The sequence below is a fragment of the Mus musculus genome, chromosome 19 (genome assembly GCF_000001635.26).
Source record: "Mus musculus strain C57BL/6J chromosome 19, GRCm38.p6 C57BL/6J".
Taxonomy (NCBI): domain Eukaryota; kingdom Metazoa; phylum Chordata; class Mammalia; order Rodentia; family Muridae; genus Mus; species Mus musculus.
This window is the reverse complement of record NC_000085.6, coordinates 37,592,569-37,618,535: the sequence shown is the minus strand read 5'-3', so window position 1 is coordinate 37,618,535 and position 25,967 is coordinate 37,592,569. Positions and strand designations below refer to the sequence as shown.

General features: G+C 42.0%; 1 protein-coding gene across 2 annotated transcripts in view; it reads right to left on the bottom strand.

The window, feature by feature from the left end:
- The window catches only part of Exoc6 (exocyst complex component 6), a 147,290-nt gene that overhangs the window by 65,517 nt on the left and 55,806 nt on the right, over window positions 1-25,967 (bottom strand). For both annotated transcript variants that reach the window (XM_017318044.1, NM_175353.2), the window contains exons 14-18: window positions 24,769-24,874; window positions 21,332-21,441; window positions 19,859-19,970; window positions 18,843-18,977; window positions 9,431-9,610 (exon numbers count right to left, since the gene is read on the bottom strand). In XM_017318044.1, coding sequence (XP_017173533.1) covers window positions 9,431-9,610; window positions 18,843-18,977; window positions 19,859-19,970; window positions 21,332-21,441; window positions 24,769-24,874 — 643 coding nt within the window. The remainder of the gene's footprint in view (window positions 1-9,430; window positions 9,611-18,842; window positions 18,978-19,858; window positions 19,971-21,331; window positions 21,442-24,768; window positions 24,875-25,967) is intronic.

Here is a 25,967-nt window from a genome sequence, read left to right as displayed (position 1 = left end):
AGCTGGGATGTGAACAAAAGTTTCCGGGATTGTGTGTTATTTCCATTCAGTATGTTAAATTTACTAGGGCAGCTAATTTGTCAAAAAGTCTTTTTCAGTATATGTTACAGAATTGGATGGCTGAATTTGAACAGATCCCTTCGGGAATTGAGACTTCAGGTCAACTCCACGCGCTTGGACCTGTCCCTGACCAAAGGATTACCCAATTGGATCTCCTCAGCATTTTCTTTCTTTAAAAAATGGGTGGGATTAATATTATTTGGAGATACACTTTGCTGTGGATTAGTGTTGCTTCTTTGATTGGTCTGTAAGCTTAAGGCCCAAACTAGGAGAGACAAGGTGGTTATTGCCCAGGCGCTTGCAGGACTAGAACATGGAGCTCCCCCTGATATATGGTTATCTATGCTTAGGCAATAGGTCGCTGGCCACTCAGCTCTTACATCTCACGAGGCTAGACTCATTGCACGGGATAGAGTGAGTGTGCTTCAGCAGCCCGAGAGAGTTGCACGGCTAAGCACTGCAATGGAAAGGCTCTGCGGCATATATGAGCCTATTCTAGGGAGACATGTCATCTTTCATGAAGGTTCAGTGTCCTAGTTCCCTTCCCCCAGGCAAAACGACACGGGAGCAGGTCAGGGTTGCTCTGGGTAAGAGCCTGTGAGCCTAAGAGCTAATCCTGTACATGGCTCCTTTACCTACACACTGGGGATTTGACCTCTATCTCCACTCTCATTAATATGGGTGGCCTATTTGCTCTTATTAAAAGGAAAGGGGGAGATGTTGGGAGCCGCGCCCACATTCGCCGTTACAAGATGGCGCTGACAGCTGTGTTCTAAGTGGTAAACAAATAATCTGCGCATGTGCCGAGGGTGTGCTCTGCCTTCCCCGTGACGTCAACTCGGCCGATGGGCTGCAGCCAATCAGGGAGTGACACGTCCTAGGCGAAGGAAAATTCTCCTTAATAGGGACGGGGTTTCGTTTTCTCTCTCTCTTGCTTCTTGCACTCTGGCTCCTGAAGATGTAAGCAATAAAGTTTTGCCGCAGAAGATTCTGGTCTGTGGTGTTCTTCCTGGCCGGTCGTGAGAACGCGTCTAATAACAGCAAGGCATGGGCCAAGCAGTTTGGTAAGAGTCTATGGAATGTCTGTCCTTACCTGTAGTCTGTTCAGGCTAACAGAAACTGATATGAAATTATGTAGCTTGTCTCTTTGTCTCTGCTAACTTTGTTAAGCTTTAGCTATCTGGATAAACTAAGTCATATAAGAAACTGTGATATTCTATAATGATGCACTATATAAAGACCAAAAAATAAGATTATCAATCTCTCTATGGGCTATATTTATGACTTGAAGTTTTATTTTGGTATTAAAATAGATTCAATTCAAGGATTGTAATTTTAAGGCTATAATTAAGGTATGCAGGTTAATAGTTACTTTTAAAAAGATCAAATTCTTTGACATGCTTAGAACTGTGCCTGTTTTCATACTAAGAGCAAATGTAATTCAGTGCCGAGGATAAGCTTCATTTAACCTTCTGTATATTGTTTCAATGTTAAGCCTAAAATAAGTAACTAAAAACAAGTACAGTTTACTTAAAGTCAGATACACTTACTAGATGGCCCTCAAAAATTCTTCAGAGATTCGAACTGAATATGGCATTTAAAGTGTTCAATGAAAAAAAAGCTTCCAGTGATAGACAAAAGTGATAGTTCCTATCAGCATTCCAAAGATCTCCTCCAAAGACAATGACTCCACCTGGAGTTTGGTAATGCTAACCACTGGGCGAAACTTCCCCATGCCTCTCCTGCCTCCAGGACCCCGTCAAGACTGGACAAACAACACACTGAAGGCCTGAAGGTTTCTCTTTGCCTTACCAAAATATGCCAGTTCTTCACCCACAGTAAAGTCTCTTGGATCTTTTGGATCTAGAAGCTGAATGCTGCTGCTGCCCTGCGTGGCAAAGAGTTAATACCCTCCTGTGTGACTGCTGCAAACTAAAGTCACTAGACTGAAATTTCCCAGGAGGAGCCCAGGATTATCCATTGGTCCAGGTAGCTGGTCTCTGTTGTTTTACAGAGGTCCTCTGGTTTATACTTCCTTCTCAGATCCATCCTTCTCCAGTGGTATGTAGCTTACTTAGTAGCAGTCCAGTTTAGCAGCAGCTGCCTGGTGAAAGCATTTTGTATGTGAAAATCAGACCTTGTTTTTGTCTAGAGCTAATAGGCCTCCTAGTAAGAGAGGCAAACTCACAGAATAGGTTTCAATGTAGCTTTCTACTATTCTTCTATTTAAAAGACTTGCTTTGCAATGACTGCTCTCAGTAATCAACCAGCATGTCTCATGATAAATGACTGGAAGAAAACAAAAGGCTTAGGCAAGCTGTAAGGGTCTGAGAAAATAATTTTAAAAAAAAATAATAAAACCTAAAGGCAATGTTGACACTTCAAAGGCTCGGAGTCTTAACATATTAACCTGGAGCTCTGACTAGCTATTGATCTGGCTCTGGTAAGGCACTGACTACTGAGATAGTCACAAGCTCAACATTTTAATTTCCTTTGGTTGTTTTCTAAGTATAGAGTAAAAGGTGCTTTTCGCCATGGTAAAAACATCTCTGTCCGACTGTATATACCCACCCCTGTGGACAGAGGAAGGTATGTTAAAGCTTTTAACCCAAAAAATCATTTTTTGGGTCCCTAAACTTTGACTATGACTCAAAGGTGTGGGTCTATTGCTTTTTCTACAATATGGATTTCTGTATAGATTACAAACAGTGGTAATGCTAATACAGCTCAAAACTTTTATCTCTTTTTTGTAAACTTTAAATTCATGGAAGCTTCGGGACGTCGTGATTGGGATCTACCTACCACAGGTCAAGTGGACTGCAGATAAGTACTGCTGCCAACCAGAAGCCTACACTTCCCCACCTACTGCTTATTCCTGAGGTGGAAGTTCTAACTGTGAAGTGTTCCCCTCAGTTCCTAAAGCTTAACTTCTGTCCCTAGTCTATATCTGTCTCAGCAGATTTCCACTCAGCTGACAGACACCATCCAGATATCAGCTGTGAACTACACACTGTTCCAAACAGCTCCAAGCCCCAGACCTGCTGAGAGCTGATGTAAACCATCTTAGCCAATGTGACTGACTGACTGTTCCATCTCTGCAGTTGGGTGGCTCAGCAAATCGGCTGCGTTTGATGAATAAACCCCCAGCCTTTGACTGGCATTCCAGCCTTATCCTCAACAAAAGGCTGGAACATTAGATCCAAAGGACACTGTGACCCTGCTGGGAAAGACCACACATCATCCTGACCACCCTACTGCTGTCAGTGTAGACTGTGTCTGCACCTGGATACATCACTCTCAGATCAAGCACATCATGGGACAAGCTTAGTGTTAGGAACAGCTGGAGCCACTCTTGAGGCCGTAGGCACAGCAATGGCCGATGTCAACTCTAAAACTTAGGATGTCAAATAACCCAGTATTTATTTGCATTAGAAAATTCTATTGTGGGACTGGAGAGATGGCTCAGTGGTCAAGAGCACTGACTGCTCTTCCGAAGGTCCTGAGTTCAAATCCCAGCAAATACATGGTGGCTCATAACCATCTGTAATGAGATCTGACGCCCTCTTCTGGTGTGTCTGAAGACAGCTACAGTGTACTTACATATAGCAATAAATAAATCTTTGGGCTAGAGCAAGTGGGGCTGGTGCAAACAGAGGTCCTGAGTTCAATTCCCAGCAACCAAATGAAGGCTCACAACCATCTGTACAGCTACAGTGTACTCATATATACATAAAATAAATAAATAAATCTTTTTAAAAAAAAGAAAAAGAAAATTATATTGCACACTTAAAAGAACAAGTCTGCCACCACACATGCCTGAGGTAATCCTACAACATTACAGGGAGTTTGATATGCTTTACACAGAGCAAGGAGGTTACAGTATGACTTCAGGGGAAAGTTGTTGTTTCTATGTAAACCATTCAGAAATCATTAGGGATAACTTGTCTGTGCTCTGGAAAAACCACGCAGAACGGGTAAAGGCCCTAAATGGAAAAACAAAACAACAACCCCACCCCACCTCCAGTGGTTCCCATTCTCATTCTCGGGCTCTTCCTGACTAGTAATTCTGTCAGCTGTCACACACAGGGCCCGTTGCCCCCTGCATTATAAATGCTGTAACCAGATACATAAGCTCACCACTAGGAGCTATTAAGCTGATGCTGATTAGGTCCCAATGTGAACAGGTACCCACCACAGAGTCAAGAATCTGACTCAGAGGGACTGCGATGGCTAACTTTACAATTGGAAGTTTAAATCTCTTCACTTACGAGGACTATAAAGGGAAATTAGACTTCCAAAAGTTAAGGGCTGTCAGGAGTTACTTTTTCACTGCTGTTTCTGCTTCTGGAAACAAAAGCTTGTTTTGCATGAGAGGACCTTCAGCTTTCAGGAGAACAAATTGTAACTTTTGTTCTTTGCCTTTATAAACCCTTGACTGAGGTGGGTAGCCACTGCCTTGGGGAATTCCAGTCAGGCATGGAGACCTGACACCGGCATATGAATAAAAGCATCTCTGTTATAATTTATTCATGGTCAGACGAGTGAATCTCTAAATGACCTCAGACCCATAACAACTCATACTTTGTTCGATTGTGGCCTCTATACCTGGGGTGAGCAGATGCTGTTGTGTGTTACATCTTCCCAGGAAAAGTTTTGTCTCACAACACATGGCCTCGTGACTAGCATGCACTCATGAATCGCACGGACTCACGTATTGCATGGATTCACTTATCACATGCACGCATGCACTGTATAAGGTCATAGACACCATTGGCTTCTTCTCACAGTGTGTTGTGGTATGCTGTTGTTGAAAGTGTTCAGGAAGAGCATAAAGTCTTCAGAGTAGATGGTGTAACAACTACTAGTTTCTGAGACTCAGTCAGATGCCGGGCCTTCTTCTATACATCGTGCTACTCTTTAATATAATCCTCACAAAGGAACCGTGTCAGCCATGCTCTCATTAGCATCAGTTTTCAGGGGAAAGACCTCAGAGAGGTTCCCAAAGCACCGCCCTTCCCAGGGATGTAGTTCCTACTGACTTTCATAATCGGTTCCAGAAAGTCCTGTCTCACCAAAACAGTTAATGTTCCCTTCAGACTTTATGTTTCCACAGACTACAAATATATCAAGGGCAATGTCAAAATAATTATAAGTTCAATACTTATTTTCCCTGGGAAAAATAAGCCTGCCGGAAACTCATCCTTTTCTAATTTACATACTAACTTTAGCTTGTATCTACTTACAGACATGGCTACGTAATCACTGATGTTTGCCTTAGTCTGAGAAGGAAGTAAGCAAGGCAATCAAATGAAAAGAGGAAATGTATTCTAATTACGAGAGAACTGATATCCCAGGCAGTAAAACTAAACACACAGGAAAACAAGCAGCGTCTGTGCGTTGCTAATGAGAAGGCCCTAGTTACCGCATGCATGCGGTAATCATTTCACTTGGCAGATTTGTAGGTGAGTTTTACATACACACTAATCAGGTAGGTTGCTCTACAAACTTTTGTGCATATAATGAAGTTGACCTGTCAGCATTAAAATAATGAGCTTTAGCAGTGTGTTGAATTGGCAAATTTAGCAAAAAGCCAACTTTAGACAGGGTCCTTTGCTCTACAGCACTGGTTCTCAAACTATAAGCAACGATAATAATAATATTAAAATTTAAGCAGTACATAAAAATGCAGATTTTAAGCTACAGAAATTTTAGGTCTACAGCATGCACTGATTCTGAACAAATAAGTCATCTTTCTTCAGATGATTCTGATTTAGAAAGAAGTAAAATGTCTATTTCTTCACAAATAACAGAACATTACAGAGAACACATAACTCAGAGGATGCTCTGAAAGGATTTAAGTCACTATGTTCTAACCTAATTCATGCAGCCACACTAACTTCCTTAAGAAATGAAGGCTCACATCTGACAGCTAATTAAATATATTTTATTCCCTAAGAAGTGAATAGCAGACCAAGGTAAAACTCACCTAATGGTCACAACTTAACTGCATATAAACCTCTGATGGCTTCTTTTAAATTTTCAATGATTAACAAAGTACCAGTTTCTTAAATAAGAGAACTGAATTAAAGCACTGCTTATTTTTTACATCAACTACTTTATTTTTCTTGCCTTTTTTTTTCTTTTTGAGATAGAGTCTATGTGGCTTAGTAATCAGATACATTTCGAATTTCTAATCTCCCTAAGTGCTGGGGCTGCAGGCAAGTACCATCACTTACAGTTCAGAAACAAATGCAGACTACTCGGGTATCATTAAAAAGTTTCCAAAGGAAGGTACTGACTGACTCAGCAACATGCTTCAAGTTCATGCTAATGCAGTGGAACGCAGACCTTGTTTGTTAGTGGAAGCTGAGCTTCCAGTAGAGAGGAGACTGGACATTCCCACTAAACACACAAGGAAAGACACAGGCAACCTCAGCCTCCGAGGCTAAGCAACCCAACAGAGCCTACACTTAGTGAGCAGACTGCTGCGCTAACTAGGAAACTCATTCTTCAGACTGGGCTTGACTTTAGACAACCACTAAATGCTTCCTAGAAGTAACCTGCAATAGATTTTGTTTTGATGGGGATAATGTCGCCATCATATTTACTTTCTGAACTATTTTCCATAATCTTTCAAAGTATATATAGATATAATGGAAAACATATAAAAGTCACAGAATCAAGACAAAATTCATCTAAAATCTAGCAGAAAGGCCAATCAATAGTAAGACAATCCTAAAAATCATAGAATGCACGCTACTTTCATCATAGTTCGTACTATACTACTGTTTGTTTGTTTTGTCTTTTGAGACAAGATTTCTCTGTGTAACAGAGTCCTGGCTGTCCTGGACTGGCTTTGTAGCAGGCTAGCCTTGGACTCATAGACCTCCGCCTGCTTCTGCCCCAACAATGCTGGGATTAAAGGTGTTTGCCACCATGTCCAGCTCATTATATTACTCTTATATGAATTACATTCAATAAATAACATAAATTTTATTCATTAGCAGCCTACATTTAAAAGTTAATTAATTAAATATTAATAATAAAACTGGGCTGTAAGGATATAACCTTGCATTTTTAATATAATTCTTCCAGGTCACACAAAAGAAAAGATAAAGCAAATGATTCTACGCTTGATTCTAAAGTTCCCTCTACAGTTTTCAATCAAGAAAATAAATGTAAGTCACAAAAACTGAACCAAAAAAGGGCAAAGAAAGTCCTGAGTCTGCTTCCCAGCACCCAGATAGAGACGCACAACTACGTGTAACCCAGTGCCAGGGACTCCTACACTCTTTGCTGGTCTCTGCCCACACTGCAGACATGAGATGCACTTACATACGTGTAGGCAAAACACTCATACACATAAAATCAAGATGGTAGACAGCATGTTTGTTTTACATTCTAATATACCGACAAAACAGAAAGTACCAAAAATCTTTAAAAAAGAAATCAGCCCTAAAAAGATGAATCGTAACCCCATGACTAGCTCCACTCCTGCTGTGTCAAGGAGAACCCTGAGCACTGCAATATATACATAAATAAAGAGATACAAGGGACATGCTTATTCCAAAGACAGAAACGGGAGAGCATCAGGAATCATGAAAGGGGAGACAGAGGAGCTGATAACAATGGGGAACCCAAAGGCTAGGCAAAGAAACGTGGGTGACAGCCTGCAGTTCCAACCCTGGCTTTCTGGATATGAGGGGCCAAAGCCAAAAGCTTATGGTAAGCTGGGCATTCTAGTGACAACCAGCAGTCCTGGCCACAGGACAAGCCCACAGCTCTCACATGCCTTAACCCCAAGACTCACACATTTGACAGCCACAGCAAGGCAGGCTGGCACTGGAAAAGAAATCCATTTTGTCCCCTGTATCTTGGGAATGCTCCAGCCACTCACTACCTTGAGGGGGGTACTGTTGAGACGGAGCTATGCGAGGGAGGGATGCGTGTGATCTAAACACGTGACCTACATACATGTATCACTATGTCATAGGAAACCTGTTATTTTATACAGCGAATCTAATTTAAAGGCTTTTGCTTTTCTTCCTGAACAGCATCCTTAAACTATTCTAGTCAACCATTTGGGGCAGCTCCTCACAACAGGAGTGGGATCTGGCGGAGGGAATACTGGGTTGTGTTGTTGCTGTTGCTTCTCATTTCAAACAAAGGAGATGGTTGGGAGTACTTCTTAGGCTCCCTGTGAACCTGCACTCAGCTGTATCCTACACAATGGGATGATGTGTGGGGGAGTGCTCTGTCCGCGTGGTGCAAGCCTGAGTCATCTAGGAAGCAGGAAACTCTGTGGAGAGAATGCCTCTATCAGTATATGCAAGGCTGGAGGGCATTTTCTTACAGAATGACTGGTCTGTGGGGGTCCAGCCCACTGGGGGCGCCATCAGGTGGTTCCACAGGGTATTAAGAAAAGCAGCTGCGCAAACCACAAGAAGCAAGCCTGTACGCGGTGTTCCTCCATGGCTCTGCTTCAGTTTCTGCCTTTGGGGTCCTGCCTGACATCCCCTCATGAGGGGTTGTAAGCTATCCCAGTGGCTTTGGTTGTGCCGTTTATCACAGCAGGAGAAATCAAACTGGGATACAGCATTGATAAGTTTCATCCTATTTTCATAAAAACTCCATTTCTAAAATATTAACCTTGCTATACTGAATAAGAGCGTTCCCCCAGCCACTGTCCTCTGCAGTCAAGTGAAAAGCCCAGCATTCCAGTCAATCCTCAGTCAAATGTCCTTACTATGTCCTTAGCATGTACGTTTCATCAGGGGACGCTGAAGGTGTGGATGCTCTAAGTATGTGCTGAACTGAGTAGTGTTCCTGTTGTGCTTTTAATCTCTTGTCTAAAAAATTATCAAAAGCCAGGTGGTGATGCACACCATTAATCACAACACTCAGGAGGTGGAGGCAGCTGGATCTCTGAGTTTGAGGCTAGCCTGGTCTTCAGCGAGTTCCAGGAAAGACAGGTTACACAGAGACCATGCCTCAAAAAACCAAAGTGAATGAATAAATGAATGTAAAAAAAGTATCTAATAGTTCCTTAGACTTTGTAAACTAGAAAAGGTTATATTGACCTTCACACAGGCTCCTTTTAAAGTTTATTTCTACTTAAATCTACACTGTTAATTTCAGAAGTTTGCTTTGCTTTTAATAGAAAATTATAGTTATTTTAGTTTAAAAGTACAATGAATTAAAATCTCAATCAACTTCAGTTAGTTCTTTATCAAATGACTTATAATTATTTGATAATAAGTAGACATATGAAAATTAAAAGATTGTTTTAAACAAGGAAGCACCCAAAATCTAAATTGTAAAATGTATTTTAGAAAGTAAACTTACAATTTTTGAAATTGTTTATACTTACAGGCAAATGGGTAAACACTTGAAAGATGCTTCTCAGAAAATTAATAAGATCCATTAAATAACCACTTGCTCTCCCATCTGACTCAGCCATGGTCCAGTCATAATCAGCCAGCTGAACAAATTCATCAATTTTTTGATTGAGTTTGGTATATATTTCTCCTTCTGCCGCATGTCGAGCATCCTGAGAGAGGATAAAACACCAGCAATAAGAAACAATAACAGAAGCAAGTGTCCTTAAATTTTTAAATTTTACTTGAAGTTTTTCATTGGTTTAACACTATAATCATTTATTCAAAATGCAGGAAAGGTGTCGTTTTTTGTGGGTGCCGCAAAGCTGACCTGACTAGCTGTCCCGTCGGCTTTCCCTTCTGCTCTTACTAACGGGCCTTTAAGAGACATGTCTTAGTTCCCCTTCCTGTGCCTGTGACAAAACGCCCTGACCAAAGCAACCTAAGGAAAAATGGGTTTATTCTGGCTCACAAAGCAAGGATATAGTTAGTTAGTTCATCATGGTGGGGAAGCCGCAAAGGCTGGAGATGGCCACATCTCATCCACAGAGAAAGCACAGAGACACATGATGCCTAACCCTGCTCAGCAAGCTTTCTGCTCCTATATCATCTCAGATCCAGCCAGACTAATGTGCCACCCACAGTGCCGTCCTTCCTCAATTGCACGGACAAGATGACACCCCCAAAGCATGCCCAGTGCTCCATCTCCCAGATGATCCTAGATTCTGTGCAGCTGACAATACTGACCATCATGCTTGTTCTCCTCGCAGCTTATGAGAATGACCCTTATAAAGAACAAAGGCCAGAAAGCAGAGGTTGCTGAGAATGCAGAGAGCACACAGATTCACTAAGGGAACGTAAGCTGGACTATCGATGAGAAAATGGAATAGAGTTGTCTTTCTGTGCCCCTGGGGAATGGGTTTCAGAATTGTCCTCCTATTAGAAGTACTAAATTCAGGTCCTTTATAAAGTGGTATAGCATTTGCTTATAACTTATATGCATTCTCCTGTATACTCTGTCATCTCTATAGTAATTATAATATATAACACGATGTAAATGCATGCAAATAAACTCCAGCCACATTTTCAGAGATATCTTTATTTGACCTAGGCGAGGGTTTCTCCAGTGCAAAAGTGCCTTTCTCCGTGTATAGTCAAAACATTTGGGACATTTTTTTTAAATGAAAAGGATACCTGCAGTGGTAGATTATAACTGTGTCCCATAAATGGTTAACCAAAAAATGGAAAAAGAAAATTCTGGAAAACAACATGCCCAGGGGCATCTTTTTAAAACTCTAATTTATGCTGGGTTCGGTGGCCCACATTTTTAATTCCAGTACTCAAGAGGCAGATCTCTGTGAGTTCGATGGCAGCCTGGTCTATACAGTGAGTTCCAGGTCGGCCAAGGATACATAGTGAGATCCTGTCTGAAGAAAACACAACAAAAACAATCAAACACAAGCACACCAGGAGAAACCTCTGACATACTCTTGGGAAACTGGAAGGCTATCTGTATGTCTTGGCCAGTGTGCATGATCAGAAAAGGCTCAGAGGGTCGAAGCTCTTACCTATGACTAACCTTGAAGCAGGAAATGAAAGCTAAAGCAGATCTGTCTCCATATCTAAGGCAGGCCACAGCATACAGACAGAATCTCTTGCAAAAGACAGGCGTTTAAGCAGTCTAGGCTTACTGGGAAATCTGTGTCTAATAGTTAGCTGACTATTAAGCTAAGCAAGTAGTCTCCAATGGCCATACAAAGAAAACAGACTTACAAATCCAGTCCAGAAAAAAAAAATGAAAGCAATAAAGTAGCAATGGGAAGAAGAACAAACCCAGGATGAATGAGATACTGATTTCTAACGTTGCACATTACATCATCTTAAATATCTGCTTATCAACAAAAACATGCAACAGATAGAAAACTATGCTTCCCCCTCCCCCAGAAGAAAAAGTAATCATTAGAAGAATCTTTGAGGAAGCCCAGATACTAGGCTTACAAGACAAAACAAATAAACTATTCAAAATGTGTCCAAAGAACAAAAGGAAGCCTTAAAAATGTGGTTTAAAAAAATGAAGAAAATACCTCAGTAAGCAGAAAATATAAATAATCAAATTACTAAAATGTATTAAGCATGGTGGGAAAGACTCGTTAGAAAGGCTCAGCAGCAGATGGAGGAAATCGGTGATGAGCACTGTACAGCAACTAGACCTGCACAAACCTGCAGAACGCTCCACTCAACAACAGCTGGCCACATATCACGTCCTGAAAATATAAGAAGACAACTTAAAGGCCAAACACAGCTTTCACAGCTGTGGCCAGTTCTCAGGAATGGAGAAAGGCACCCATAAGGGTCAAGTGCAGATGAACTGTTCAAAGATGCAAGCCTAGATGCATGCGGCTCTCTGACATCCTCTGAGAAGGTTCTCTGTGCAGTAGACAGCACTTAGCAAAAGCTCACAACGTAGGTAAGAGCTGAGTCTGGGGAGTCTCCAGCAATAAAGAGGCATCTCTTTCACACCCCTCTCCCACAAGGCTCAGGGTCATCTGGGAAGAAGGGGCAGAAAGATTTAAGAACAGAGGTTGGGAGACGATGGCTCAAAACACAAACGGAACAGTACCCACCAAGGTGAAAGCTTCACTAAGGAAGAAAGTTTTCATCTGTCTTGCTCACTGACATTGCCCCGTGCACCTAGAAGAGTACCTAGCACAGTGCTCGATAGACAAGCAGTTGGAAAACCGTATACTGGAGAGGTCTGTAATGCAGTTCATATACAAAAGTGCCACATAGGAAATAACCAAAGAGGTGGGAGGTGGGGCGGGACCCTCTAGAAAGTCCCAGAGGCCTGGGAGGTGAGAAACCTTAGCCAAAAGTCCAACAGTGGGGACAGGGAACTCGGATGAGTCCACCTCCAGTAGATAGACAGGGCCTCAAGTGAAGGGATGGGGTTACTAACCCCCAGTCAAACTTTCTGGCCCAGAACTGTTTCTGTCTAAAAGAACTGCAGGGACAAAAATGGAGAAGAGACTGAAGGAAAGGAGATCCAGTAACTGGCCCAACTTGGGATCTGTCTCATGGGAGTAGGGGCACCAAGACCTGACACTATTATTGCTGCTATGATGTGCTTAAAGACAGGAGCCTAGCATGGCTGTCCTCCGAGGGGCCCTACCAGGAGCTAACTAAGGCAGACAGAGACAACTTACACCCAACCTGGACTGAAGTCAGGGACCCCTATGGTTGAATTAGGAGAAGGACTGAGGAAGCTGAAGGGGAAAGCAACCCCATAGGAAGAACAGCAGTCTCACCTAACCTGGACCCCTGGGAACTCCCAGAGACTGAGCCACCAACCAGGCAGCATACATGGGCTGGTCCCCTGGCAGATATAAAGCAAAGGACTGCCTGATCTGGCTTCTGTGGGAGAAGTGTGCCTAATCCTGGAGAAACTTGAGGCCCCAGGGAATGGGGAGGCCTCAGGCAGGGGGAGAAGAGGGGACACACACTCTTGGAGGCAAGAGGGAGGAGGAATGGGATGAGGAACTATATTTGGGGGGACTGGGAGGTGGGACAATGGCTGGAATGTAAATAAGTAAAATAATTAAAAAAGAAAAAAGCCATGGAATGAGTAAATATAAACAAATTAGTATAGACCACATGTACAGTTAAAAGAGACCCCTGTGGGCCAGAACCATGCTTCACAGACCTTGAGCTCCCGGTGATATGGAAACAGGGGCCAGTGAAGAAGCACTGAAAGACCAGCTGCTGCCCCAGAGAAGCACTACAGAGTAACACAGTACCTCAGAACGCAGTGGCTTAACATGAGAATATTACTAAGTCCCCAGCGCACTTGGTCAGAGGACAGAGGGATGACCTTGCTCTAGAATGTCAGAGCTGCGCTGGGACATCTTTCACTCAGTCCCTGGCATGTGAGGTGGGTGAGCTCTCCACGTGCCTTGGCTTCTTCGTGGTGTAACTAGGTTCCCCCACACCCTTGCTCGCTTGCTTTTTGGGGGTCCACATCTCAACTCTGTGCTCCAGGCTGGCTCAATCTCAAGCTCTTCCTCCTGGGATTAGGGGCTTGCACCTGCACACCGTGCTGGTAACTGGCCTTTTAACGGCAGCACAAGGCTGCCTAAGATGAGGTGGGAGGCCCCTGCTTTTCTGTCCTGTCAGAGTCTTACACTCTCTCCACTGTGCCCTTGATTCTTACTGTAAGCAAGCACAATTCTGCCAAGCTCAGGAGATGCCATACTTCCTCTACTGCTCCATGAGAGCACTGCCAAGAAATTGGTCTTCATTTTAAAAGGTGCCATCCCTGAAGATGAGCAAGATCACTCAGTAGCTAATGATGCTGTGTAAGATAGTTAATGTATCACTGTATCAAGCTTTCTAAATTACACAATTTAACTCACTGACATCATTTGCAACTGAGCAATTACAAAATAACATTCTGGAATGGAGCATTAGTAATTGGACAGAGGAGCCTTGTTTATTATGTATTAGCCATAACAGTAATACACACTCCTTTTTAACTTTTCTTGCTATATCAGGGAGAGGCAGACTGTCATATGCTTGTGACTCACAGAACTACACCATAGCACACCTTAACGATACGAAGTGGAAGTCGCTTTTTCAGAGCAACATAAAAATGTTCATCAGTTTGCATTCTGCCCCAGTGTTCACCGTCAGTTCCTTCTTTCATGTCTCATTACCTTGAGATTGGACCTCAGCAAATGAACACATCACAGAGAACCTCGGAGACCAGCACTGCCAGAGCACAGCCTGGAGCTAGCGCTCAGGACCTCACTAGCCTGCCACTCACCCGCACTATCACGGAGCACGGGAACTCAGGAGTCTTTATCCCTGCCTTCTACTCCATCCTCTACACACACTCACACCCCTGCCCATGAGGCCCTTGCTTTCCGGACCTGCCCCTGATGCAGGCGAGAAGGGAAAGGGAGAAGTGCAGCCAAGTTCCCTTTCTTATCCTTGACTGGAAGAGACCAGTGATCTGCCACTAAGCAGTAACGCCATCCGAAAAAGCTTCAAACCCAGTTCGAAGAGGCGCCTCCAAACGAAAATTTTTATTTAAAAAAAAAAATGCTATTCTGGGGCTGGAGAGATGGCTCAGCAGTTAAGAGCACTGACTGTTCTTCCAGAGGTCCTGAGTTCAATTCCCAGCAACTACATGGTGGCTCACAGCCATCTGTAATGGGATCCGATGCCCTCTTCTGCTTTGCCTAAAACCAGCTACAGTGTACTCATACAAAAAAACAAACAAAAACAAAAACAAAATGTGTATATATGTGTATATATATGTATGTGTATGTATATATATACATATATGTGTATATATATGTATACACACACACATATATATGCATATATATATATATATATATATGCTATTCCTTTTTGTTGTTGTTGTTGTTGTTTTTTGTTTTTTGAGACAGGGTTTCTCTGTATAGCTCTGGCTATCCTGGTACCACTCTGTAGACCAGGCTGGCCTCGAATTCAGAAATCCGCCTGCCTCTGCCTCCCGAGTGCTGGGATTAAAGGTGTGTGCCACCACTGTCCAGCTATGCTACTCTTTTAAGAGTCTACTTTAAATCCAGTTTTAAAATTAATGCTGCTTCCCTTTTTTAAAAAAAAAACTTGTAGTTTTATAACAATAAAACAAAGAAGGTTATTAGTTCACATTATCTTGAAAATTTTTAAATATGAGATGATTAAAATATCCACCAAAAGTTAAAGAACTAAATACCTAGACATTTTGAAGCTATGAAGAAAAAAAAATAAGTTTTAATCTGAAGGCAGAAAATACATGAAAATAAATCGCTTACATCCTACTCAAATGAAGTAATGGAGTGTGGTTTCTGGGCTGGGCACAGGGATGCGCACCTTGATGCCAGCATTAGGGCACACACAGCAAGCTGCCAGGGCTACACAGTGAGACCCTGTCTCACATACAAACAGCGTGTGCTTTCTGGACTTAGTGTTCAGAGAAGCGGTGACCAAGATCACTCTAGTTGTTTATTTCACTTCGATTTGGGGACAGGAACTAAGGAAAACTGAAGCACAGAGTATAACAGCTCACCGCTTCTGTCTCTGCTGCCAGCAAGAACTTTGGTGACACTGAGAAACTCTGCTTCTCCTACAATAAGTTAAAACAAACTTTTCTCGCAACTTCTTTTAAATGAAGGGAAAAGCATATTTGAAGATGTTTGTTAACGCCTTCCGCAGAGTGTAATAGCAAGCTGCGTGCTCTGAGTAAAAACTCCTTGACTGCTGGGTAGGGAAGTACAGGAACAGGAAAGACAACATTTGAACGGACGTCTCTAAGCACCAGGGGCTCTCAGCATTTTATAATCCAGACAAGTAAACAACTGCGAAGTACATGTGCCCCTGACCCGGCATGAAATGACACACTATTATATACTCTTCATTAAAATGTAAAGATTCAGCTTATAAAATAATAAGTTCCTCCTTTGCTTGTTAAAGAAACAGTGCCCTCTAGGGGCAGAAACGTAACTAGCATAACATACTGATCTCTACTTCTATGTAAAAAAAAAAAAAAAAAAAAGCTCTCCTACCATTCATTATCAGGGCTTTGCAACCAACCAAAGAAACAGAACGACCCGAGGAACGGTTTAACGCAGTTCCTGCGCCTCCCGGACTGTAAGCACATGCGTTCTGATTAAAAGCTAACCGGTAACAGCTAAACACTGTTAGTAACCAGCTGTGACTCTCTGCACTGTCTATTGTTCCTTCTTCAGCTCACAAGTATGTTTTGGACAACAGTCCTGGCTCCGACCACGGCTACCGGTTGGGCTGGGCTGCCCTAGAGCTAGCTCCAAGGATAGATCCTGAGGGTAAGCTGACTGGTAATTCCCACGTTGCCCGCAGAGGATCTGGATCAGCCAGGGTGTGTGTTTGGAGCAGTGGCCAGGTGGCCACTCTAGTAGCAGGGGAGAGTCTAGAATGGACACTTGGTCACCATGGAGAGTGTGGAGATGAAGCCAAACTTGTGCAGATCGCAGGTAACAGAGGAAGAGATTCTGGGTCCTTGAGGACTGTCTCGCCCCCACAGGCAGCTGAAGTCTGCCCAATCCTTGGACGTTTCTGTCACAATGAGCAAAAATGTTTCCCATCGTTTTAGTTTTCCTGTCGCTTTTTTAGAAATGGGCCTTGATTTGTTGCCTAAATTATTCAATTTCAGGGCTGAAATGATCCTCCTGCCTCAGCATCCAGCACAGTCAGGACCACAGGTACAGTTAGCCCACCCAGACTCATTACTGTTTAAGAAAGCTTGAGTTGTTTTTCTTGTCTTTTTTTTTTTCCCCCTTCTGCTCGGGTCACTAACACAAGTATCTTATTTGAAACACTTTATGAACACTCAGTGACCAAAAAAAAAAAAAGGGTTACATTAATTATAATCATTGAGAACAATGGTTCTCTACCTTTCTAATGCCATGACCCTTAAATACAGCTCCTCATACTGTGGTGACCCCCAACCATAAAACTATTGTGTTGCTACTTCATAACTGTAGTTTTACTACTGCTAAATATATCTGCTAAATATATCTGATACATGAACCCAAAAGGACCCACAGGTTGAGAACCACTGGTTTAGCACAAAGGAGTGAAGCAAGGGTAAAGCTGAAATTGCCACAGCACGTGTCCCCACTGCTAGTTTTTATGTTGACTCAAGAAACAATATGCCATAGACCATTTGATCCGATTCTGAACTTTCTAGCTGGAATTCCAGGGCATACAGCATCCAGTTGATTATCGGATGGCACCACTGATGCTCAAGACAGAGGGAAACAGAGGAAGAGTGCACAACACATCCCGATGTCAGTCATGAGGAAAGTGACAGGGGGATGGGCAGAGAGAGAGGAGCCACTTCAAAGTCATGCATTTTACTGGTCAGTCAGAGCGACAAGATTATGCTCCTTTCCTTAGTTAGCATATATAACGTAATCATTAAAAGGTGACAGACCTCAAATACTTAAAACATTTTGAACAATGCAATAAATCATCTGGAAATCGTGTATTTTATTTTTAATTTTATTTATTTATTTATTTATTGGTTTGTTGTTGTTGTTTTTTGTTTGTTTGGTTGGTTTTTTGTTTTTTTGTTTTGTTTTGTTTTTTTTGAGACAGGGTTTCCCTATATAGCCCTAGGTGCCCTGGAACTAGCTCCTCAGACCAGGCTGGCCTTGAACTCAGAGATCAGCCTGCCTCTGCCTCCCAAGTGCTGGGACCAAAGGCATGCATTTTAAACTCTAGGATGTTGCTTCTAACTGATCCCAGGCATGGGGACCTGAGTTCAAGTCCCCAGAATCCAGCAGAGTGGGTGCCACAGCATACATGTGCAATCCCAGAGATCCTACACTGACATGGAAAACAGAGCCTGACGCTCCCTTGTCTGAGGACAGCTGCTGGCCCAAGAGCTTCTGACAGTCACCTGTCTCTGCCTCTATAGGAATGCTGGGATTAGACACACACTGCTGCCCCCAGCTTCTTGTGGGTTCTGGGATCTGAGCTCAGGTGCTGATGTCATCTGGCATGAAACAGCCAATGGAACAGTGGGGAAAGAACTGCTCTGAGTGTAGAGTGGATGGCACCCTCAACAACCTGGGGCTCAGAGGGACAAAAGCGGAAGGAGGAAGAAGGCTGGCAGCACAGAACTTCATTGGAGCTGCCATGGGGTGAGCCACTCTGCACCATCATGTGGTCACCACCATGATGCTTGGCTTCATCTTAAGCCCAAAGCAATGAAGCCAATGAACCTTGAGTTGAACTGTGGAACTATAAGCCCAAAATAAGCCTTTACTACTTCAGCTGGTTCTCAGGGATCTATCACAACAACCGAAAGCAAGCTAGCACAGCCGACGTCCCATCTACAGCTCAAGATTAATAGAGTAAGAAAATGGGTTATAAAACACACGGGAAATTACTTAGTCTTGTAGTCTTCTCAAGACCCCCTTAAGTGATGGATCTCAGCATACCCCAGGGCCTCAAACAGAACTCTCTCATCCAGACAAAGGAAAGACTTGCGTTTATTTTTCTTCAGATCAGAACCAGAAAGCAAACCTTGTACTTCATTTTTAATTTCCAAGCACACAAATTCATGTACCATTATTAAACCAGGAAACATTAATGAAAATTCAGTTAGCCTAATTCTGCACTGCCATTTGTTGTCAAAACATGAACAAACTATATTACATAAAAGCAATACTTTAAATAAAATCCTTAAATTGCCAAGAGGAACTCACAACTGACAGTCATCACAGGCAATGATTACCTGTGATGCTCAATGTTTAGGATATAATAAAAATTATCTTTAACTTCTTCAATTTCCTACAATAACTGAATGACAAGTTTTGGTCAGATTTTACATACCTTAAAAGTAGAAAGTCCATAAAGTCTTGTGGTGTGAACGGTTTCTTGAGAAATATTTGTAATGTTAGTTATAAAGTCCTCTAGGTATTTGCAAGCTTGTTCCAGGTGTGTTGTGTTTATGATAATTTGCACCAGCTAAAAGACACGGAAGCCACGGTAAATACAGGCCACACCTGTGCAGGACCACCTGATTTTAAAAAACTCAAGTCATTACTTCCAGCCTGCCTCTGTACTAGTTCTGTATAATTCCAGCAAGACAGGATATAACTGATTTCAAAGGTCTGCCCTAAGTACTGCTTATGAACATTTATGTTGTCTTAAAAATATTTACATTTTATGAGTCCACAGCCAATTATTTCTAAATGAATTTCTATGGCAATCTGTAGATCTCATACACTTAACATGTACAAAATGAGGATCGCAACTGTCTGTGAAGTCTAAGGTCTACGCCCTTCAAACCTCCAGCTGTCTACTATTCCCCAGGGAAACTTTTCCCTCATGTTTCTTCTTCTCTAAGATTTTTATATGTATGTCTTGTTTGCATGAGGTTTGTACACCATGAGCATTAGGCCAGAAAAGGGTGTCACCTGGATCTGGAGCTACGGATATTGTTAGCTGTCATTTAGGTGCCTGGAAGTGAACCCAGGTCTTCCGCAAGAGCACTGAGTGCTCTTAACCACCCTGCCCATCTCTCCAGCTCCTCCCCCTCAGTTCTTTGAAACTCTACTTTACATTAATAAATTTTAAATGCAAAGCTAGCTCTACAGGATAATACATTACAACAATTTATAATTTTTATGTGCATGGGTGTTTTGTCTGCATGTGTGTCTGTGCAAGACATGTGTAGTGTGCCTGGGGCCCACAGAAGCCAGAAGTTACAGATGGTTGTGAGCTGCCTTGTGTGTGCTGAAAGCTAACCCAGGTCCAATACAAAGGCAGAGTGTGCTCTTCCTCTGAGCCATCTCTCCAGCCCCAATTCTTTCATAGTAAAACATTTGGTTATTATTTCTTCTTACCTCTGTCAAACCTATATGAGGTTTTCTAATAAGGTTCAGTAAACAGCTACTCAGAATTCTGGTCAGCAGCAGATTGGTTGATTTCCTAAGCATGTCATCTATTTCTGTTGAGCTAAAAACAAATGTTCACATTGATAAAGCCTTCCATGAGTATAATTGCTTAACACTCCCAATAATGTAATATAACTTACTCATTTTTCTGTCCTATCTTTTATATCATATATAAAGTATATCTCTCTATATAAACATATATATGTGTGTATATATATATGTATATATATATATATATATATTCTTTATAAATGGCAGTGACTCATTAAGCTACAAACTTCAATTTCATCTTAAAAGGGATCACTTAAGCAGAATGTTCATTTATGACATGGTTTAAGGGTATCAAATCAATCAAGTTAAAAAATGAGATACTTTGTATAAAGCATTATTATAATCCCGTTGTAGAACAGTCACTTTGTAAAGTACTTAATACACAATCATAGCTAAAAGTTACTTTAAAAATATAAGACAAGAGACTTGGTGTGTATCCCATGGTAAGTTGCCTGCCTGGCTTATGAGGCCACACATAGGCCAGGGCAAGTGCTAAGTGCTACATTCTGCAGCATTTCTGGTCCTTACCTGCTAATTCCAAGTAGACCTCCTACCACAGCTGTGACAACCAAAACTGTCTCTAAGCATCGCCAATTGTAGGGGGATAGTAAGCAGCCAAGAAAACCAAAATTATCCCATTAGAACTCCTGCCTTAAACAAGGGTAAAATTTTATCAGCCTTTACATAAAGGCTAATTCCAAAATGCTAAATGCAAACAGTGTGTTGAGTATGAATTTCTGTATTTTAAGAATCAGCATTTAGCTTAGACATAAGTATTTGTAAAAACATTCAAATTGTATGTATTACCAATGTACACAATATTACAGCCATTAATGTTTCAGGAGTGAGTGCTACACAGTTAGGTGAAAGGTCATTGCTTCTGAAAGTTTCTTTTGAATGTCTTAATAACAGGTCAAGATCAATGGATGCTCTTCCAGCAGACTCAAGTTCAATTCCCAGCACCCACATGGCGGCTCACAACTGCATGTAACTCTAGTTCCAGGGGACCCAATGCCCTCTTCTGGCCTTCTTAGGCAACAGGCATATACACTATGCAAAGATATACATGCAGACAAAACAGCCTACACATAATAAAATAATAATAGTAATAATAAATAGGGAAAGAATATATGGCAAAATATTTACTAGTGTTAAATCTAGATGCTGAGGGCAAAGAACTTTCCTAACAAATCATTTATAGTATACGTGTCTCAACACTAATATAACAGAAAGTTATAGAAATAAGACATAGTTAATAAAACTCAAATACAAAAGCCTTTCTAATGAGATGACGGTCCACTAAAGGGTGAGGGCCTAGAAACAAAGTTTTAATGTTTCCTAAAAAAGCAGATTTCATGTGAATAAGCTTACCTTCGGTGTAGCGACTCTGAAAATTTAAGACTGGCATAAATAAATTCTTTAACTTGAATATAAATAAGAGGCACAGACTGGGACATAGGAAACTTCTTTGGGAAAGATTGCTGTAAAAAGAGAAAGTTAATACTGCATTTGAGATTTTAAAAAAAATTCTAGTCTCATAAAGATTAAAAATTAAGATGATTTCACAGTAAATGTAAAAATTGTACAAAAATTCTATGGTTATATTTCTACATTATTTTTATATGTAGTTTTACTTTTTAACTTTCATCTATTTAGTTAGGTAGGTAGGTAGCGGTTTTGAGACAGGATCCCACTAGGTCGCCTGCCTGGCTCAGACCTGTGGTCCTCCTGATTTTGCTTCCTAAGAGCTACAGTCACAGGCATGTGCTGCCACGTCTAGCCTATTTTTAATTTTAGAAAAATCCAGATTTTTTTCAAAGCACAGCCATTGACAGGAGGTAATGGTGCAAACCTCTAATCCCAGCAATCAGGAGGCAGAGTCAGGCGCATCTCTGAGTTTGAGGCCAGCCTGATCTACAGAGCGAGTTCCAGGACAGCCAGGGCTATACGGAGAAACCCTGCCTCAACGGACAGACAGGCAGACAGACAGACAACCCACAGCCATTTAATCCTCTGCTTAGATCATAGCACAGACTCTGTCAAGCACAGGCTGCCCCTGTCAACACTCTTTGTGTTCTAATGATATATGAACTATGTAGACAATCCGTTTGCTTCTTTCTATTCGTAAGAGTCAGGGTGGCCAGGAGAAGAAGAGGCCGGTTTCCTGACTCGGGGGCTTTTGCTTCGTTTTGCTTTGATATGTACTTACGTGCATGTGATGTGAAGTATGTACGTGTAGTGTATGCAACATATGTATGCAGATGTGTCTGTTTACACAGAGGCCAGAGGAGTACACCAAGTGTCCTGCTCCAACCCTTTCCACCTTATTCCCTTGAGAAAAGTTCTCTTATTGAATCTGGAGCAAGGCTGGCAGCCAGCAATCCTCCTGTCTCTGCAGCGCAACAGCACAGGGGTAAGAGACACACAGCTTCTTTTGGCTTTTGTGTGTGTGCATGGGGGTCCGAATTCAGATCCTCATGTTTGTGCAGTAAACACTTTTACCTTCTGAGCCATCTCCTGGGTAAGATTCCTTTTACTTAAGTTTCATTAGATTCCAAGTTTACCCCAAGTTTCAGAATATATCTTACAGACATTTTCTGATCACTTTACCAATAAAGTATGGAGCAATGATGTACTTCTAAACTATTCTATCAGCCAATATTCACTAGAAGATTCTCAGTTTCCAAATAGGAAAATTTCTCCAAGGTTTTAACCCCAAAGCACCCCACGTCTTACACTTTAGGAAGTCTGCTCTACACTTCTACCTTCGTATTAACTGCAACCCTGCTGTGGCTGAGTACACCCCCACTAGCCCACCACCCAGGCCCGAGTTAAGTGCAGACAGTGGTGCTTCCCGCTCTTCACGGCACCTGGCTTCCTTGAAGACCTGGTACAGCTGGCCTCTTCTGCTTCTGAAATGATCTCTCCTCCCTCGGGCCCAACCCCGGCTTTCCTTAAATTTCTCTACCTGCTCCACTTCTCATACTCAGCCATTCTTTCATTATTGCTATTACTTATAGCTTCACCCTAATAAGTCACAAAGAGCTGGAAAAACAAAGAAAAAATGAGAGATAAATAAAAATTTAAAAAGTGGTTGCTATATAAGCTATGATATTCTTTTTTAGATTTTTGTATGTAGGTGAGAAATATGTGCATGTCTGCATAAGTCTGAGGTCACTGCATTTCCTGGTGCAAGTGTTAAGGTCAAAGGACAACCTCGGGAGTCAATCCTCCCCTTCCACCATTGTTGCAAAGTATATTATTCTCCTTTAAGACCTGATTCTATTGCATACACTAGCAAGATTTTGCTGAAAGGACCCAGATATAGCTGTCTCTTGTGAGACTATGCCGGGGCCTAGCAAACACAGAAGTGGATGCTCACAGTCAGCTATTGGATGGATCACAGGGCCCCCAATGGAAGAGCTAGAGAAAGTACCCAAGGAGCCTAAGGGATCTGCAACCCTATAGGTGGGATAACATTATGAACTAACCAGTACCCTGGAGCTCTTGACTCTAGCTGCATATGTATCAAAATATGGCCTAGTCAGCCATCACTGGAAAGAGAGGCCCATTGGACTTGCAAACTTTATATGCCCCAGTACAGGGGAACGCCAGGGCCAAAAAGTGGGAGTGGGTGCATGGGAGGGTATGGGGGACTTTTGGGATAGCATTGGAAATGTAAATGAGGAAAATACCTAATAAAAATATATTTTAAAAAAGACCTGATTCTACCCAGAGATAACAGGTATGTGTGACTATGCATGTTTTTGTACATGTATGCATGCACATGTGGACTCACATGTTTTCCAAAGTGGCTTACATTTGTCATTTTGACTCTGAACTGCATATTCTTTCTTCCTGATGAAATCTACAACAGCTACTACCTTCACAAATCTTGTTTTTAATACCAATAAACTCTTACAGAAACTCTGTGTGTGTGTGTGTGTGTATGGGTGTGTGTATTTGTGTTTTCTTTTTTTAAGCCACACACACAAAAAAAAAGATCTTTTACAGTGGCAAATGTGTCAAAGACATTCTCTCCCTAGAACATACTCATGCTGGCTAGTTTTAATGTTAACTTGACACAAGCTAGAGTCGTTTTAGAAGAACGAACCTCAATAGAGAAAATGCCTCCTCCCCATCAGGTTGGCTTTGGGGATGCCTAAAGTGCATTTTCTTGATTGATGATTGATGTGGGAGGGCCAAGCTCACTGGAAATGCTACCACCAATGGGCTGCTGGTCCTGGGTTCTGTAAAAAGCAGGCTGAGCAAGCCATGAGGAGCAAGCCAGTAAGCAGCACCCCTCTATGGACACAGCATCAGTTCCTGCCTACAGGTTTCTGTTCCTGCCCTGACTTCCTTCAATGATGGACTATGAGGAAGATGCATAAGCGACTTATGATCACGGTGTTTTAGCGCTGCAATAGAAACCCTAACTAAGGCAGGATTCTTATTACTACAACCACTCAGCATCTAACACACCTGCTCTGGAACACACGCAAGCATTACTTGCGCCGGGAATCCACCTCCCATTTGGGACAACTGTTTTCTAGTTTCTAGTTGTTCCCAAATCCCCAAGAAATTCCTACTTCATCTAAACAGCAATAGTAGTAGTGACAATAACAACCTATAAAGATTAAAATACAATTACTTTTCTTCAAATGGCATCAAAAAGCTGCCCCCCCCATGAAGTCATTCTGAACTTACAATGTTAGATTTATATAGTAGTTCTATGCAGTGTAAATTTTATATAGTAAATATGCTGATTAATTTTTTTCTTAATCCTTAAGTAAAGAACTAGCGTGTACCTTTTCGAGGTCTGGATCCTGAAACGGGAATCTACTGATGACTACTTTATATTCTTCCTCACTGCCAATAGGGATGGGGCTGTAATTATCTTCTTCAAAAATGTCCCTGTTAAACAAGAAAAATTGAAATCTTATGAATGTATCATAGGACTACTGTAGAAGAGTATCTTAAAAAAACAAACAAGCAACAACAACAAAAAAAACCCAGCTCCTACAGTTTTGTTTAAAAGTACAAGTCACATTAAAAGTCACAACAGGAAGCCACTCATTACCCAGAACCCTAAAATCCAGTATCAAACAGGTCTCGTCCCTCACTGTCCGTGTCCAGCGTCCTGCTTCTGGTTACATAAAGAACCTCATTTTGACTTTCGGGTCTAGGATATCTCTCTAGACAGTGCATTCTGACGAAGTTCAAGTACTTGATGATCAAGACAACGTGCTGTCGCTGTAACTGGAAAAGCGGCTTCCTAGCCACTGTGTGTTTGCCTGTGCAGACCTCTTGCAGTTAGACAGGCCACGGGACTACCCAGTTTTAGCCACTGGGCTTAAAGTGGAAGAGACGCAGACTTCTCTGAATCAAAAGCATGTCGGCATGTCTGAACTATCTGTGTGACAACCTTTCCTGCCCTGGAGACAACAGGTTCAAAAGGTGTAATCACAACAGAAGCACCTCAGCTCTCTGACTTCTGTGTAAAACACGAATGACTTCAGCCATTGAGCTTTGGAGGACTGTTTATAACCCACCTGTCCTGGCCACTGACTGACTTACCATCGGCCTCCGTCTTCCCAAGCCTGGTAAAGTAGTGCACCAGCCACCACACCCCACGCAGCATCAACTTACTGACAGTCATTAATACCCACTATGCAGTAACTCTGACCTGTAATGAAAACTCCTATTCCTATACACAGAACGAGAGTAGGTGGAGATCATCGCACGGGAAGTCTGACTGAGAGGCCATGGAAGCTTCGACGAGATTACGGGAGGAAACAGTGTGAACAGAAGAGACATAAAGCTAAAGGGGACCAAGCATAGGGGCCAAGGAGTGTAAAGTCACACTGGCTGGCGAGACGGCTCCACCGTAAGGTTCAATCCCTCATATATAGTAGATATATCTAATAAGGGATTAACAGGGAAAAAAAAGGAATGCCAAGAACTCAACAGCAACACAATAAATCACAAGATTAAAACTAGCAAGGTC